General features: G+C 34.3%; 1 protein-coding gene across 1 annotated transcript in view; it reads right to left on the bottom strand.

Annotated features, from left to right (window-relative positions):
• The window catches only part of clpb (caseinolytic mitochondrial matrix peptidase chaperone subunit B), a 192,121-nt gene that overhangs the window by 24,622 nt on the left and 147,284 nt on the right, over nucleotides 1-20,215 (bottom strand). The window contains exon 8 of the mRNA XM_039745656.1: nucleotides 2,803-2,880. Within this exon, the coding sequence (XP_039601590.1) occupies nucleotides 2,803-2,880 (78 nt within the window). The remainder of the gene's footprint in view (nucleotides 1-2,802; nucleotides 2,881-20,215) is intronic.

Raw genomic sequence — 20,215 nt, 5'->3', positions numbered from 1 at the left:
ACCTCATAGAAAATCTATGGGGTATTGTGAAGAGGAAGATGCAAAATGCCAGACCCAACAATTCAGAAGAGCTGAAGGCCACTATCAGAGCAAAATGGGCTCTCATAACACCTGAGCAGTGCCACAGACTGATCGACTCCATGCCACACCACATTACTGCAGTAATCCAGGCCAAAGGAGCCCCAACTAAATATTGAGTGCTGTACATTCTCATACTTTTCATGTTCATACCTTTCAGTTGGCCAACATTTCTAAAAATCCTTTTTTTGCATTGGTCTTTATTGATATTCTAATTTTCTGAGATACTGAATTTGGGACTTTCATTAGTTGTCAGTTATAATCATCAAAATTAAAAGAAATAAACATTTGAAATACATCAGTCTGTGTGTAATGAATGAATCTAATATACAAGTTTCACTTTTTGAATGGAATTACTGAAATAAATCAACTTTGTCATGATATTCTAATTTTATGACCAGCACCTGTATTTTGAACACTCATTGCAATGCATTGCTGATGTTTGGAAAAGAAAATCTCATGATTAAAAATAACTTTAGAAGAAAGAAAACTAGAAACTGATTGGAATTTGGAAATGTTCAGAGATGTCATTAAAAAGGTATGCTTCAGAACCTAGTAAACATAAAATTAGGTGCTGAATTAATGTAATGTTAATGACACTGCATATGAGGTATTAAAAGACAATGCCTGGTTGAAAGTTTTAATACCAAGTTATTAATAATCTTTTAAAAGTATGTAGATATGGAGGACATCACAGCATCTCCTAAACTAGCTAACAGTATAAAAGCTGCAATATGGGCACAAAACGACAATAATGTGAAGTACTGTATTTAATAATGAAATAACTAGGCTGAAAAAGTGTCTGGGGCTACTGGTGTAGGTATTCAAAAAAGGAGGACAGGACTTTTTAATTGCATGGTGAATATACATATTGGCAAGTGTCATAATTTATTATTAATGCATTTATTATATATTTTTGGTCTATTTAATAACTCTTTATTCGATACAAAAATGTACATATTTCTTTTTAAAACAAAATCAGAAGTTGAAACATGTAAGAAATACAAGATAATTAAATTTTCAAGTGACTAAATTTACTTCCAGCACAAGTTCCAAGCTGTGTTAGCTTATTATAAGATACAGCAAATATGAAGTTAAAGCTAAGGCTAATTACACAAATTTCAGAGAGGATTGTTTACTCTATATTTTAGGACAAATCAGGTTAAAAACAACATATTTGAACATGATTTAGGACTGTAATTGTTACTTATATGTAACATATTAATCATAATGAAATTATTAAAATATCATATCATGAAAAATATTATGAAATGATTTAAAACAAAGAAATAGGTATAATAGAACACCTCATTCCTGGCAACTCTTTTGGCCCTATTTAAGTAAGTGCATATGTGAACTATCATGGACTAAGACCCCATCCAGGGCTGGCTCCTTTCTATAGCCCAATGCTTTGAGGAGGGGCTGCAGGGCCTCCATTAACTTTTGAAAATGGGATGACAAACTACTTGGTCTTTAAATTAACATACAGGTAATATTATCAAAAGATCATAAATCAAAGAAGAGGTAATACGATAATACTTGTTTAAAAAAAGTTTACAAAAATTATGAAAGCCACCATGATGTATGCATAAACTGACAAAAGCATAGCAGACAATTATATACTATAATCAGTATATTAAAAATACCTTATATACAGTGGCATACTTTTCTTTTACATAATAAACCTGCTTCACACAATAAAGAGTCATGATGTGGCAGAGCTTTGCCTGGCAGCACTGGGGAAGTTGGTAGCAGCCCTCAAACACATTCATTCGGACCCAGGATCAATTTACAATTGACAGTTAAAAAAGACATCTTTGTGAATGTGGGTGGAATACCAGAGCACACAGAACAAAACCAACAAAACCATGAGAAGAACTTGCAAATTCCACATGGACAATGACTGGATGGGGGATTCATATCCAAGGTTCTAGATCCATCACAAAGAAGTGCTAATGATTGTACCACTGTGCTACCTTCTTCACTTTCATATTATTTATTGATAAAAATTAAACTTCTGAGTATAAGATTTAATGGGATAATGAGACAAAAGCACTCATTAAAACAGGCAAAAACAATTTACATTAAATATGTTCAGAGGATGCAGAAAACTAGTTTGGATTTAAGTCCAAGCAACTGAAGTTAAACATGCCAATGGAAGACAGAAAAGTGAAGTATATTTTGAGAATTGCAGGGATTTTCTGGTACTGGAAAGTGAAATACCCACTTTGGCACAGAAGTCCAAAAGCACACTGGCCAAGTGATTCATTAAAATGTTTAAAAATGTCATCTCACCTATATCTTGCTGGGGAAATGAGAAAGAGGAAAGTAGAAATGTACACAAGTTATGACGATATGAAACAAAAGCAAAGAAATACCAGGAAAAATGCCCCACTTGATGAACATACTCTGTACTAATGTAAAGAGCCTAAAATGCATGTCTTTTTTATTGTTCACTATGCATCTTTAATCACTCTTGTGAGTGGTAAGCGGTACACATGGGTTTAAAAGGAGAAAACTTGTATTTTACAAATAATTTTCTGTCTGTGAGGCTATGCTGGCTTACAATAATTTAAAGATTAAATAAAATGAATATTTAAATAAAGACAAAAAATGTCCATTCATATTGGCTTGTTGGTCTAAACATACATACTTAACGCAGACATACATCATATGCATATAAAGATAAATTATTTATTTTTCTTATGAAACAATGAAAATTACCAATTCCAGATGACCCAAGAAAAAGAAAGACTAAAGGATGCTCTTCATCATACCATCCATTCTCTTTTCTCCGGATTGCTGTCAAGAAAAAAGTAAGAGAAAATCAAAAAATGAAAGACACACAAAAAAATCCCTATAAAAATACATCAATGACACAGAAGCCCAGATAATTATCGCAGACTCGACACGATGTTCTGACTGCTTTCTGCCTCCACTCTCAGTCATTTGGACCATTAGCTTGCTGTAATTTAATTAGCCATCCCGGCGCTGGAGGAACCAAATTGAGTTAGCATGGATCTAGGAGAGCAGCCCAGGGAAAAGGGTTCGGATAATGCTGTGTTGCTCTGGCAACAAGCTTGGAAATAAAGCAGAGCAGTAATGACAAGGTAGAGGAAGCAAAAAAATAAAAATAAGTAATTTAGTTTTACACAGGTATTAGTTGGAACTTTTTAAAAATGAAAATTATTAACACAACAATATCTGTTTTCATAAAAAAATATTTATTTTTATTTAAATAATATTATGAATGCGTTTGGCTTTATGAAAAATACAGCCTGCAACAATTCTGTTCCTCATCCAAAGTATTTGTTCAGATTAGGAAAGAGAAGAAATTTTTAATGGCCTCAAGCTACTCATATTCCTTTGACATAAAGACTGCAGACTCCCATCATCACCATCAATTAATGTACATTTTCATAATGTGATACCACTGGATATTAATTTTGCCTTTAGCTTAATGCTTGTCACTGGGGAAAGCTGTAATATTTTATTCCTATGTAATGATTTGGATTATTTATATATATATATATATATATATATATATATATATATATATATATATATATATATATGCACTTCAACTATCTAAGTGTCAACCACTAAGACCCCACTTTTCCAATTATTTTTAGATTAGCAATACTGTACTTTCATTTACCTGTAATGAAATGATGACTATACACTGGAGTTTTTAAGGAGATTGCAGATTTCACTGTTTTTTTATTTAAATTGAAAGGGGAGAACAACTTTTTATACATTTCTACAACTGACAAACTGAAAAGTAAACTGGGTCTGAAAGAGAATAATTGGTGGGAAGTGAAATGACAGACTTGTGCTGTACATTTCAAACACCTTGGCCAATAGCCCACACTGCCTATAATGACATTTTGTTTAGATTTAAGCTATAGCAACAGGAACAGAGTAGAATAAAAGCAGAAAAACTATTTCAAAGATGAGCAGAAAATTGTGGACAAAAACATTGGGAAAACAGTCTTTTCAATGGTAAGTCAGTATGTAAAAGATGAATGCTGAGCACAACAAGTCAAACAAGTTCAGTTGTCTGAAGTAAAGTTATAACAACAGTTTACATCTGGATAGCAGTAGTTTACTGAATTGCAAATTACACCCACCAGTCTCAATAAAATCTCTCAGTATTACAGAGAACTTTAGGTTTAATGGATTCCAAGAAACTTTCAAAACAGCTCACAGATAAACCATGGGGCATATTCCTAAAAAAATGTGAATTACTATAAAGTGGATGCTGAATTGTACCCATCAAACCCTGTCCAAATCATGTCCTTCATTTGAACCATGCAGCCAGCTTTACATTAGCACTAATATACCTTTTTACAATAAAGGTACATGCCTCACTTTTCACTGCAACTTATAAAAAACAAGTTGATACTTACAAAAAAGAAGGTACTACAAAAGATGCCTAAGCCAGGAGAAGATTTACAAGACATATATTAGAAATAGCCACTAGAGTTAAAAATAAATGCTAATCTATTGCCATCAATGTAATTATGAAGGTTTCACTCTTTGTGGTCTCAATTAGTATTTAAAATAAAATCTGACTGCAAAAGGAATGAATATGTTCATTCTGTGTAGCTTTCTGTGTCATGAATTTCCCCCACATACATCCATACTCCTGTCAGAATGATGCTCAGGTCAACACATACCAAAAAGTAAATGGACTGATTTCTAACTGGGCATTGTAAAACTATAAGAAGTAACAGCCTGGTTTGAAGTGCAACCATTAGATCAATTGCAATTTTGAAAAACGATAATATTAAGAATCTAAAACTGGAACAGGACACACTCTAAATAAAATAGGCTAATCTGATATTTTATAAAGCATCCTTGAGTGACAGGTTAGTAAGCAATACATTTTAGACTTAGCATGAAGTGTGTGGCAATGCACTGAACAGCTGACACTGTTTTGTGTTAATCTGAGACAAACTTTGAACTTTTTGTTAAACCATTCTAATTGGCACAGCCTAACACAGTGCACCCTTGGTCAATATTTTGTTTAATGTTTAGGGAATGCATATGAGTGGACCAGTCAATATATGAACCTCAATCTACAAAAATAATGTGTTTGTACAACAGAAGGACTTATTAAAGAAAGAATCAGAGAATTCTGGACAATTCACTGCTTTTTTTAAGTAAAGTGGGGTTCCAAAGAAGAGGTTCTTGGAGAACTGAAAGGAGAGATTTATAAAAGCTGTGTAAGGGGTAGTGTTATGGATGGGAGTGGCATGTGATTAATGAAACTGGAAAGGCAAAGATCATTTGAAACTCAACCCAACATACTGTATATATTATATTTCGTAAATACAAAAAAGATCAATCTTTAAAAATGTTCCCATTCACAATTACTATTATTTAACAAACTACTATTTTTGTGAACTGCTCCGATTTACCTTGATTCTTGTAATCACAGCAAGCAAAAAGCGATCACTCATGGATGTAATAGCAAGCAGGCATTTAGAGGTAAAATTCTATATGGCTATTTTTCACTTTGAAATCATCATGGTCAGTTTTATGCTTTCACGGTCATTATCATGCATAATAAGTCTGCTGCCAGTTAGTCAGATGCCAGATGGTATTGAATGATGGATCAATACATGTTACCATTCAAAAGTATTCACAATGCTTTTGATTGTACAAACATTGTGTTTTCTGTACTAGAATACCATAGTCAGTTTTTTTTTGTTTTTTCAGTATGTCTCAATGTTACAGTATAGGAACCTCACACTTGATCTGCTAAAATAAATACTATGTTATCATCTATTGTAAAAAATAATGTCTTGAAAAACCATTTCAACATTTAATTATTTTATGTAACTACTTAACATCTGTAAGAATGTCTACAACATCATTCCATATATTTTGTTTAAAATTTCTTACCTGCCTGCTTCATTATGTGTACATGAGTTTTGTTGTAGTACAGCATTAACCACTTCTGCTTATAGTTTCATTGATCTGGGTTGAAATGCTGGCTATGTTGATGCCTTATGTTTTCAAAGGATACTTAGATTTTCCTCACACATCTTAAAGACATGCCTGTTATGTTGGTCAATGACTAAAAAAAAGTTTGCTTGTATAAAAGCTGATTAGAGGCAAACAAACTGATTGTTTCAAACTGTGTCCTTCAGATTTCCTAATACATTCCATTCATATGTGTAATTTTATAAAAATAAAAAATATATACTGTTAACTGAAATTATTTTACTAGTATTAAAATGACTTTTCAACAATGACAAAGCACAGTCCTTGTGCAGTTTTAAATCACTGGCTACAATGTTGGGGTTACCTGATAAAGATACTATTTAATGAAGAAAGCCACCCTTTATAAAGTTCTCTGTCTTTATCTATTTATAATAGTAACTATGCAATAGATGGTGCATTGTCCAGAGCTGGTTCTTGCTTTGTTCCCAGTGCCAGTGGGAGAAGCACTGGCTTTTTTGGAGCCTGAAATGTATAAATTGGGTAAAAAATGGATGGATATAACAATCCCCAGGGAAATTTGCCAGGTACTCATCACAGTGCTGGATATTTATACCCTTCGTCATGTATAATTAACTTTTCTTGAATTCGTGTAACAAAACATTAAAAGTATACAGCTAATCTACACCCAGTGATGCTAATGTGGTATCACGTTACTTGCAGAAAGGTGACACAGGTCATTAACCATTTAAACTCTATCTGGGGATGTGAGAAACCTTGGTTCATTTCACTCAAGTAGCAGCCCTTTCATAACTTGTGTTAATATTTAAGTAAATTGGTTCATATAATATATCCTACAAAGATACCAAATATAAAAATAAAATATCCTGTTATTACCTGTACAGAATGCATGTACTACTTGTTTAGTTTTGAATAAAGGACTGTCTTAAAGTATGATAATTATTTACATAAGCAAAATAATATATATATTGTATAAATTATGTAATTTAATGATGTACCAAACAGGAAAATGTTAAAAAAAGGCTAAATTTAGTTATATAGAAAAGTTCTTTAGTAAAAGATGCTATTTGCTTCTGATGTGGAACATATTAAGAAGTAACAATAAAATACCTATCTTCACTACTCACCCACATTTAGGTTATCCATTCAAACTCAATTTCACTTCTCCTCTGGCAAAGGTCAACTAATACAATTAGAATGGCATAATGGTATTCAATAACTTTTAACTCCTAAAAGCTAAACAGACAAACAAGATGTCTTCTTACATGTTAAAACTAGAAAGATATATGTGGGAGGGATTAAACAATTGTGACCTATATCTACAATCTAAAACTTAATTACAGGCTTACTTGTAGGACAGTAATTGGACACCCAGGGGAATATGCATATGAACAGCTTTCTGTATAATCGATTGCCAAATACAGTTGTAAACTTCACATCAGCATCTCACTTGTTATGTTTTTTGTTATAACACAAAGCAATATTTTCTTGTACTTAGAGAGCATAACATCCATTTTACAGGTAATAGTGTAACTGATCATTAGTTGAAGTGGATGCTTAGCTATAAATGAAATTACTATAAAGGGATGAGACTTTAGCTACAGTTCAAACTATATTTAAGAAACTCTGTAATGATCAAAATAAAAATATAAGAGACACCCTATCATTCTTCCCATTTAAATCAACACTTAAGATTTGATATTTTAGCATATCACAGTCTTGTTTGAGCTGCTGGTGGGGCTTTTCATATTGCTTTTAAATGGTTGTACCAGTTCAATTGACTGGCCATTACTATGTCTTTCCTACTCTCTTTCTTTAATTGCTATCCTGTGGTGACACTTGGCATCCTGGTGCATTTTTCTCAAGATACTCCTCCTGATCTTGAAATGGTACCTTGTAGTGAAAGTATTGTCATGATTTCACAATTTGTACTGTGCAAAAGTGCCCCCATAGTAGGACTGGGTATCTGACTGACTTAAACTGAAGAAATATGTAACTAGAAATGTGGTATGGCTGTTTTGGAAATCATATAATATGTAAAAAAATATATGTGTTTATGTTATTGCATAGATACTGAAAGGAGCATTTATACTAAATATTATGTTTTGTTTGATTTTTATGCTGCCAGTAACTTTTCATTTTAATTTATCTGTATTTAATACTTAATAATGTATGGTATTATGGAATGTAGAGAGTTGCTGTTAGGGTTTAGCTTGCATATTCTCTTCATTGTGCTCAAAGTACTCCGGTTTTTCTTCTACAGGTTTAGAATGGGTCTGTGCCTATGTAACAGAACCCTGTCTAGGGTTGTTTCTTGCCTTGTATGATGCACATCATGGCCTTTGAAGAGCGGCCAACTGTATCCCCTATCATGTCAGAAGCAAGGCTGGAACTAACCTTGTTTTAGTACTATAGAACTAATCAAAACCAGGGTACACTAATGTACAAGCTCACTCATATAGGGCTAATTATGTAATAATCATAAAGAAAATTCAAACATTAAAAATAACACATACTGTATGTGCTGCACAGTCTATAGGTTTGCTCAATAACACTAAACATTTACAGTGTTATAAATGCAGGTATAATTTGCTTACAAATTACTCCATAAGTTTCCAAAAAAAAAAAAATCTACAAATATTTTGTATTTTCAAAAACAAAACAGGATTTGAAAGCCATGACAACACCGAAAACTATTACAGTAGTAAGATGTTAATCCATATAGATTTAATTAAGGTACTATGATGACAGCAATACATTTGAGATCTAATACATGCATGTATATCTCACAATACACCCAGAGTTATTACTAGAAATAATACAGATGACCATGAAAAGCTCAATAAACTCTTTGAAGACACCTAAAGTGAAAGAAAGATTTAATACAATTAAATGATTGATTTCATAAATGAAACACAATAAAGAGTAAACTGAATTTAAGTCAATCTGACATGCAAAATTACAAATAATAAACTAATTATAGTAATAGATTAAGATTATATTAACAAAAATGTTTGTAATGTTTAAAGGATATAATTTGTTACAACAGAAGTCAAGGAACTCTGGGCAAGATAAAAATTGTAAGAAAGCTAAATGTAAAAAACTGATGTATGGCATAAGCTGCAGGAAAATTAGTGAAAGGGCAAAAATAAATATCAGTATAAATGAAAAAATAGGAAAATTCAGTAAATATTTGCCAGGTACTTTTAGAACTGCAACTTAAAAATATGTAGGGTAAACATAAAATTAATTATCACTAATGTATGCTAGTTCAGAAGCCATGAACTGTCTTAAAATGATGAAATGTTAGATGTAATTTCTAATCTCAGATCTCAGTTATACTTCCCTGCAGATTACAAAGATGGCAGATCTCTTTGCTATTTTTCATTCATTTAAATTTTTTTCTGAATGAGAGTGCCAGTTATGCATAAAGGCGATGATGATTATAATATTAACAATACCAACAATAAATAGACAAGTGACAAGAATGTAAAGGTCATTGTTTTTTTTCCACAGGCCTAAGATGTAGGTTCTGTCTCTTTAACTGGTTAAAAGCAGAATGCTACAGGGAAAAGAAAGAGCAATTCCCTATAATTTAATTATAAAGCAGCACAATTGCCCCCCCCCCCATCATCCCCAACCCACCCCCAGCTTCACCAGCCGGCAGCAACGCACGCAGACACTGCCACCTGTGTCATACATAGGGACTACCCATTAATCACAATTAGCCAATTAGCCAGCACTGCCTGCCCAGTTGAGCCAAAGTGTGGGCTTTGGATTGAAATGGATGATTAACCTTTAAAGTGCATGGATTTCAGAGAGAAAATACTGAGAAATTCAAAAGCAGAAAGCACTAGAGGAAAGAAATTAGTTTAATATGAATAAATAAAAATGGTATGATGTGTAAGAAATATTAAAGAAACCCAACAGTTTCTTTAAAAAAAAAATCAGTTTTTACAAGGAAATTTTCAAATCCACATTCTTCATAAGCAGTGCTTAGTCTTGTGACCTTTTAGAAGTGTTCATACCAAAAGAAGTCATCGGCAAAGTTTAAGAGGTAATTTATTGTTTCACATCATCCTAATCTGAGCAGAAATAACATATTGCTTTCTCTACTAGTCCTTTGCTTTGGAATATACTTGGTATGATGCACAATCTAACATATATATTTATATATATATATATAAAAGAATCAGAATAAACAGAAGTCACAAATGGCTGACAAAGCCACCACAGAGGCCCAGTGACCACGGCTGTTTAAGCATACTGTCCATGTTATATTTTGCAAACATAATTTGGAAGATCTAAACATAGACTAAGGCAATGGAGGGCAGGTGATCTGTTCTATAAATCATCATACTATTAAATACAAATACCCAAGCTTGTGTACAGAAAAAATACAGTACTGCTGATGTGGACTTCACATAAACACTGATTTCCCAGAGATTCCCCATTTTCCCTTTCTGTGGAGGGAAGGGAAATGACAAAATTACATTCATAAAGTGACACTACTGCTCATAATCTACTGTAGCATAAACTCACAAAATAATTAATTTCATTTTTAAAACGAAAATGTACTCACCTCCTGTGAGTGTGACACAAGTGAGGAACTAGGGGTAAAAACAGGAATAAAGGCTAGAACCATTCGCTAAAAAAATTATTAATACTGGGAAAGTTTTATTTTTGTGCCCTGTATAGATGGTAGTGCAGACATGTAACGATTTTTCCGTATTATTTATTTTGAATCAATTCACCATTATAAATCATCAGGCTTTCATCTAATGAGTTTTCCACATTAGAATTTGGTTCAGGCTGAGCAGGAAAATGTATTGGGAGGAAAAACCTGGCCCAAAGGCCAAATAGTGTTCATCTTTGGAGCTATCCTGAAAAGCAAAGCATTATATTCAATGTGCAACGGTGAACACACAAAGCCACGGAGCTAGGTGGGAGAAAGAAGTGGATCAAATTATAATAATTACAACTTTTCTCAATTGGTACAATTTGGTATTTAATTATTAGTCATAAAATATGAAAAAAATTCTATAATGATTGATGATTATTGATAGATAGAAAACGGTATTTTAATGAATAAACTGAAAAGCTTCATATATTCATTATTCCTTCATTTTATTATGACAGAAATACTCAACATTGTATGAGTATGTTTTTAAAAATGTTACATGATATTCATATGGATGAATATATATACACTGGGTCCTTCATCTAGGTGTAACTCCCTTCACAGGTTGCCTACATTGGGTTCCTGGAATTTGAACTGGGATTTGCAACTGTCTTAGACAGCTGAGCCCAAGCAGATCTCTGTTGGATAAAGCTGCTAATTCAGCTTTTGTCTTAGTGCAGATTTACTTTACCTAGAGTGAATATTAGGTAGGAGGTACATTAAAGTTATTTTGTTGGCTGCAGGCGATGGTAGGTTAGGCTAAAAAAAGAGATATTCTTGATATTTTATGCCTGCCTTAATTTTTTAATTTTTCCTTCATTTTACAATCACTAGACTATAATCAGTGCTGTATATTGGGTTTTTCATTAATACAGCCTCTGCTTGACTTTCAGCTTCCTGAGTACCAGCACTAAAATGTGGTGTTGCATTGTGTAGAATGAAGTCCATTTGCATATGCAATCTCAAGTAAACTAAAATACTACTGGAAAGAGCACTACTGGTTTTGTAATGTAATCACGAATCATTCTCGATATCTGCCAGTCTGCTTCACTGTGTGAGGTTTTCAGTGCATTCAGTTACAGTTAAGGTGTATACAATTTGATATTTAATTTGTCTTATAATGTAGTGTTAAAAATTGTTTAAGTGTTGCCTTTAAAATGTTTGATAAGTTTGCAATATTTACATTAAGGTCATAATATATTTCTAGCTATTATTATTTTTGCTACCTTAGGTTTCAATATTACTTCATTGTAGTTGTGTTTTATTTTGAATTCAAAGCAATATTACCATCTTCCAATGATCTTAGGACTTTGTCACTGAAATGTCACCCTAGTATCTCAGCTAATAAAAGGTTTCTCTTAGTTCACTATATAAGGTGCTCTTCCTTTCTAATGAATATTAAGGAAAGCCTTTCAAAGAAACAGTATATTCGACAGATAATGCTATAAGAACTCTATTCATACACTTACAGTTATTTATAGTATGGATACACAGTCTATTTTCATGCAAGAGTAAAATAAACTGGACACTGGTTGGACATAACTTTCCAATGGCAGAATAACTAAAATTAAACTTTTTAAAAATTGAATAATGTGCTGTCAGTCATTCCATGAATTCACAACAAAAATGTTAAAAAATATAATTATTTTTGTAACAAGGACTGTCTACTAGAGGGTAATGATTGCAAGTTACGGTCAAACAGGGACTGACAAATTCCTGAACCATCAAGAACATTGGGGTGGAGTAGGGTGATTCATTCACTTGTTAATTGTTCCAAACAGCCAGAATGTCTGTCATGAAAATTTAGAACATTTACTAACTTCAATCCATGAGTCAGAAAATGCACTGTTTAAATTAATTTTGTAAATATATAACCAAAAGGTTTAAGAGGAGGTGAATTACTTTAAAATGGTTGAAATATATTATTGAAAGGTGTGTACTGTTCAAAAACATTACAAAAAGTAATGAATTGCATTTGTCATGATAGCAATTCTGCTACAAAAGACATAAGTAAATTATTTATATAGACAACATATGATAATATTGGTTCACAGAAAATAATCTGTTCAAAACCTAACTTTATTTCACAGCTATGAAGTAACTAGATACCCCAGAATTTACTCTGTATTAAAGACAAGATTAAATAAAATGAGAAAAAAAGATGTTTATTTTACTTAAATATTGAATAATATTTTTTCAAGCAGGTAAAGAAAGCTGAATAACTTTTTGAAAGATATCTATATGTGTGTGTTTTTGGTGGTACAGCCCAGCAGGTGCCCCCTGCTTTCAAAAGGCTGCTGGTGTGCTCAGGGCTACTGATCACCCTATTGTCAACACTCATCAATCTCTCCTTTGTCCTTACACTCTCTTACTATATCCTGGAGGCCTGGATAACCAATCGTTAAGACAGCACATATTTAAGAGTAGATGATTAATCACTAAATATATGAATCTGTTTACTGCCTCCTCTGCTGCTGCTGCTGTCTTTTCCTAACATACTTTAATAGTCTAAAACTTTTCACTTAATGGTTAGATTTGGTCATTGCTTCACTTATTTATTTGCCAATTTCTTTGACTTTGCTGTTAGGATGAGACATTACACTATAATGCTAACTACTAGACTGCTGTGAGCATAATTCAATTAATTTTCCATTACATAGAATAGAATATAGATGTGTTCATTTTTTATATTTTATTTTAGAATAATGTATGTTATACATCCCATAAAATGTTTTTAGTTTGCAAGGTTTGCTACTCCCACCCATAAACAGAAATACTGTACACCAAAAAGTCCAAAAATAATAGTATATTTAATTTAAATTAAACAAAATCAAGACTGTCAAACTGAACCCAACACATTCATTAAACACTTTTCAAACCCTTTAATTTATATGAAAATGAACACTGTTTACATTTCTTTTATATCAGCTACTACTTGGGTACTTTTTAATTATAAAACCACCACAGAAAAGTCTAACTTTACAAAAAAATTAAAATGTACCCACTAATCTTAACCCATTCTATAACTGTAAGCACTATACTACTGAATATCTATGGCACCTCTTCAAAAGTGGTTAAGGCTGGGGTAGGATTACAGGTAGCCAATGAATTCATAATCTCTCTATTATGAAAAAAAATCTTGGAAGGTTGGAAGGAGACGAGACGTGATTTTCTCACAGAGACACTTTCACGTCCCATGAGACGAGTCTTTGTACCAAGAGATTTAACCTCGCCCAGGGCCGGAAATAAAACAAAGAGTAGATGACAAAGTGGAACGTTGTAAAGAATTCAAAAATGTTGGCGCAGTACACATGCAGAGCAGGTTACAGATAATGGAAGTACGAAAATTTTAAAGTCTCAAAAAAAAGGATAATAAAGATCACATTAGTGCAAACACACGGAAATTATTACTCGGTAAAATAGCGGAACAGCAAAAAGAGATTGAATATATTGTTCACATTTAAACTTTAAGACAGAGACTTGTAGATTGTCTAATTTGTTTCTTCCCAATGAAGAGGCGTATTCGTGAGAATTAAAAAATTTGCTGTTTGGTGAAAGTGAAATTCCACGAGAGAAATTATTTCTAACTTATGTGAATGCTATTGTCAAACACATTTCTTGTAGAGAGAAAAAAACAATATTCACTCACGGGCAGTTATATGTTGCTTTGGCACGATGTAATTCCAAACATAGAATCAAAATTCAATGCTATATTGAAGGTAAAAGTGAAAAGAGATTGAATATATGGACATAGATGATATGATAAAAGTGCACCACGCGAGATGCAGATCACGCGGCATGGCAGCAGAAGCAAGCCAGGAGCTGATCGAGCAAAGAGGAGGTAAAAATTATATATATATATATATATATATATATATATATATATACACTCACCTAAAGGATTATTAGGAACACCATACTAATACGGTGTATGACCCCCTTTCGCCTTCAGAATTGCCTTAATTCTACGTGGCATTGATTCAACAAGGTGCTGAAAGCATTCTTTAGAAATGTTGGCCCATATTGATAGGAGAGCATCTTGCAGTTGATGGAGATTTGTGGGATGCACATCCAGGGCACGAAGCTCCCATTCCACCACATCCCAAAGATGCTCTATTGGGTTGAGATCTGGTGACTGTGGGGCCATTTTAGTACAGTGAACTCATTGTCATGTTCAAGAAACCAATTTGAAATGATTCGAGCTTTGTGACATGGTGCATTATCCTGCTGGAAGTAGCTATCAGAGGATGGGTACATGGTGGTCATGAAGGGATGGCCATGGTCAGAAACAATGCTCAGGTAGCCCGTGGCATTTAAACGATGCCCAATTGGCACTAAGGGGCCTAAAGTGTGTCAAGAAAACATCCCCCACACCATTACACCACCACCACCAGCCTGCACAATGGTAACAAGGCATGATGGATCCATGTTCTCATTCTGTTTACGCCAAATTCTGACTCTACCATTTGAATGTCTCAACAGAAATCGAGACTCATCAGACCAGGCAACATTTTTCCAGTCTTCAACTGTCCAATTTTGGTGAGCTCGTGCAAATTGTAGCCTCTTTTTCCTATTTGTAGTGGAAATGAGTGGTACCCAGTGGGGTCTTCTGCTGTTATAGCCCATCCGCCTCAAGGTTGTGCGTGTTGTGGCTTCACAAATGCTTTGCTGCATACCTCGGTTGTAACGAGTGGTTATTTCAGTCAAAGTTGCTCTTCTATCAGCTTGAATCAGTCGGCCCATTCTCCTCTGACCTCTAGCATCAACAAGGCATTTTCGCCCACAGGACTGCCGCATACTGGATGTTTTTCCCTTTTCACACCATTCTTTGTAAACCCTAGAAATGGTTGTGTGTGAAAATCCCAGTAACTGAACAGATTGTGAAATACTCAGACCGGCCCGTCTGGCACCAACAACCATGCCACGCTCAAAATTGCTTAAATCACCTTTCTTTCCCATTCTGACATTCAGTTTGGAGTTCAGGAGATTGTCTTGACCAAGACCACACCCCTAAATGCATTGAAGCAACTGCCATGTGATTGGTTGATTAGATAATTGCATTAATGAGAAATTGAACAGGTGTTCCTAATAATCCTTTAGGTGAGTGTAAATATATATGTTTCCCATTGTATCACTGTTTAAGAGGAGGTTTCAGAAGAAGTGACCTTGTCTCCTTGGGGTGCGTTCAGCCCCCCTCTTCACAATGTGGGGATGTCGAGTGAAGTGAGCAGGGGAAAAGCAGTGCCATGGTGGGGGTGTTCAAGCAACATGCACATGTATTTCCTTCATCCTTGAAAAGCAATAGCAAATTACAACCTGAACATTAAGTAATATTCTCTTAGTGTTACTAAAAACCTGGCAAGTACTCAGTCACTACATGTATGTGCAAAAGAAATACTTTATATATGTTGGTTGCTTCATGTTACCACTATGTGTCAAAAAGTATGTTGACACCCCTCCAACCTATTATCAGGCAAATTAAATGAGGCACATAGCTATGCAATCACTACTGACAAACACTAGCAGTAGAATGGGTTGCACAGAAGAGCTTCATGACTTTAAACATGGCACTGTCATAAGTTGACACCTTTACCATAAGTCAGTAAATTAAGTTTATGCTGTTAGATCTTCCCTGGTAGACTGTAAGTGCTATTATTGTATAGTACAAGCCTTTAAGAACAACAACATCCCCATGCAAACTCACAGAGTGGGGCTACCAAGTCTTGAAGTGCACAGCAAGTAAAAATTATGTATCCTCTGTTGCCTTACCTGCAAAAGAGTTCCAAACTGCTACTGTTAGCAACATTAGAACAAGAACTGCACATTGGTAGCTTCAAGAAATGGGTTCCATGGCCTAACAACTGCGTACAAGCCTAAGATTAAATTATACACTGCCAAGCATCAGCTGGAGAGTTCCAAAATGCTACTGGTAGCAAAATCAGGACATAAACTGCACATTGGGAGCTTCATGAAATGGGTTTCCATGGCCAAACAGCTGCATACGATCAAATTGTGCAATGCCAAGCATCAGCTAGAGGGTTATAAAACACATTGCCATTGTGTGGAACAGTAGAAACACTTAAACTAACTGATGAATCATGCTTCACTCATTATCTGCCAGTCTAATTGATGAATCTGGTTTTGGTTGATGCTAGGAGAACATTACCTTACAGACTGGATAATGCCTACTGTACAATTTTGTGGAAGAGGGATCATGGTCTGGGGCTGTTTTTCAGGGTTTGGGCTAGGCCCCATAGTTCCAGTGAAGGGTATTGTTAATACTACAGAATGCAAACACATTTTAGATGAGTGTATGCTTCCAACTTTGTGGCAACATTTTAAGGAAGGCCCTTTCCTGTTCCCGCATGACTATACTCCTGTCCACAAAGCCAGGTCCATAAAGACATGGTTTGAATGTTTCATGTGGAGGAACTTGAGTGGCCTGCACAGAGCCCTAACCTTAAATATACTGAACACCTTCGGGAAGAAATGGAATGGCAAATGCGAGACAGAACTTCTCATCTAACATCAGTACCTGATCTCAGAAATGCTGTTTTGACTAAAGGGGCTCAAATTCCCACAGACACACATCATGATCTCGTGGGAAACCTTACCAAAAGAGTAGAGGCTGTTATAACCACAACAGGAGTGCCAACTCAGTATTACTGTCCACAGTTTTGGGATGGGATGTCTAACAAGCTCATATAAGTGTCCGCAAACCTTTTTCCATATACTGTATACTGGCTGCTTCCAGTTGAATGCTTTCTAAATAAGGTACTTTGAATGTACAATTTAAATTTAAAACACTGAAAAGTGCTTCAAGGGATAAAATCACAGTAACTTTGGAAGTGAGTTACCATTATGACAGGTTTTCACTGAAAATCCAACTTTGTGTTAGTGATAGCTTTGAGTCTTTACTTGAATACACAAACTACTACATTCAAATAACAGAGCACATACACATGCAAATTAGGCAGATCTACCTACTTCACAGTTTGATCTCTTGTTACTCTTTTGAAAAATTAGAAAATAAAAGAAAAAACAGCTTTTCCCCGTGTAGGACTCAGTCATTTCTATTAAATTGCTTTTACACAAATTACATTGTTCAGTGATATAATGATTGTATCCTTTTCTGTTTCAGGAAATCGACCCACACCATATTGCATGTTTTATCCAGTTGCATATGAGATTAAATTCCTTGCACACCTATTGTTTGTTAAAGGGTTTCTTATAATTTGTTCCAAGTCTGGCACTATATCACTGTCTACTCCACAAACGTACATTTTGACCAAAAAACATTTATGGTTAAAAAATGTAAATAAAAAGGATTGACATAGATTATCTGCAGTGGGCTGGTGCCCTGCCCGGGGTCTGTTTCCTGCCTTGTGCCCTGTGTTGGCTGGGATTGGCTCCAGCAGAGCCCTGTGACCCTGTAGATGGGATATAGCGGGTTGGATAATGGATGGATAGATGGATAGATTATATACAAATATGTAATAGTGTTTAATGATATTTGGATTTTTAGCCATCACATAATATTTTTCTGTTAATCACATTATTATTTTCCAATCACCTGCATCCTAAAGTGCACTGTCAAGTTAGTCAAATGTCAAACATTGTTTGTTAGATTAGCAGTTTTAAGTAAGTAAATTGAGAATATAATCACTGATAATTGACTCACCTCAACAAATAATACTGGCTCTTTGGGTGGTTGCTCTCTTACTGTGAAGATGATACATAAGGGAAGCCCAGAAGGAATACTCAAAACCCCCAACTAGTGTCTGTAAGTTTTTACTGATTGATGAGAGTGCCTCCTCAATGCGGCTTCAAGTTGAGATAAATGTTTTTTTAGAAAGTAATTTTCTATTAGGATGCTTCAACACAAATGTTAAGAATGACAGAGTTACATAAAAAGGGTGTGATTGGAAGTAATGGCCCGAGCTATTTAAATATTAATAGTAAATTGTTACTTGCCTTTGGTACTAGTCATGGGTAAAGTAGGAGCACATTTTGAAGAATTCTGTCCTTTCTCTCTGGAGAGTTTTTTTCTGCATCGAAACTGAAAATGACCCAAATCAAGACTTCAACCTAGGATTACATCACTGGACACAAACAATGTGGGAAGCCATTAAGTTAAAAAAAAAAGAGGGATGATAAAGCAAGTGGGTCTCCAAAGTGGCCCAAAGGATACTGACAGGGAATGAAAGTGGAAGCTGTAGCTATGGCAGAAGTGAAAGTGTGCATGTTGGGAAAGCTCAATAAGGTCATTAACAATGGTTTTTTGGTGGCTCCAGTTACAGTTCTAAAAAACTACTTGTTTACTCATGAAGCTGGTAGAAGGGTGTGTGAATATGATTGTACACTTCCACCACTTCACGCACTAGTTCAAAGGTACCTGCACTGCACTTATGTGTCTGAATTCGCTTGTCCAAATAATATACAGCTTATATGCACCATCCCTATGGTTATGGACTACAATGTCATTTTATCAGCATTGCTCATCTCTCTACTTTTGCACAACGATGGAGGAGAAGCATGAAGTAGAAGCACACAAGGCCAACATACAAACCTGGGCTTTTTTTGGCCCACGCTTCATTATTAAAGTATGCCTGTGTTCAATTGTTTGGCACTGTATGTTCAATATACTATGAAAAGGAAAACAAAACAAAACAGATTAGTATCACTGACTAAAGGAGTGACATCTTTTGGAAAACAAAAATCTGTTTTGACTTATTAGGTTTTTATAAGATATGTAGCAATATTTGGAAAGGGTCCTATATAAAAATAATTTTAAAAGCTTTCACATTTTAATCCCTCATGTATTTGTTGTAACATTCAGATTTTGTCAAGTTTAAACATACATAAAGATTTTTCAAAGCTTGTTAACTTGGGAATAAGTGTTAATTTGCTTATGAAAATGCTACATTTCATTAGAATGAACAGGAAATAAAAAAACCAGATATAATTAAAAATGACAAATTTTTGCATTTTTAAAATGTGCCGGTATATTATGTGGCTACCCTGCTTTGAAACACTGTTACAATTCCAGATATACTATACTATACAGAGAAAGAGAGAGAAACTATCTATCTATCTATCTATCTAAACTTAAGTTTAAAATAGGATACAATATGGTACTGTCACATAAGTTAGAGATATGACAAGTTTTTCCATGCAATAACTAACACAAAGCATTTGGAAATGCTGAAAATCTCTGGGAAGTTAAGTACTTTGGGGCTAAAAAATTCACAATTGTACATGATTAGGAAAATGTTCCAATTTTACATGTTGAATCAAGGAAACACACCTGAAAGCAAAAAGATTTTATCTTGTAGAACAAAAGGATATTTAATCGTATATGCAATTATAAGTGATTTGGAAGACACCTTTCTAACACTACATTGAAAAAGCAACATGGCACTTCACGTATGTGCTTGGCTAACAACACTATAGAAGTGTGAAGCTACTGGCAAGTGCAATACGTTC

This window comes from Polypterus senegalus, chromosome 2 (genome assembly GCF_016835505.1).
Source record: "Polypterus senegalus isolate Bchr_013 chromosome 2, ASM1683550v1, whole genome shotgun sequence".
NCBI classification, from domain to species: Eukaryota; Metazoa; Chordata; class Cladistia; order Polypteriformes; family Polypteridae; genus Polypterus; species Polypterus senegalus.
This window is presented reverse-complemented; position numbering and strand designations above follow the sequence as displayed.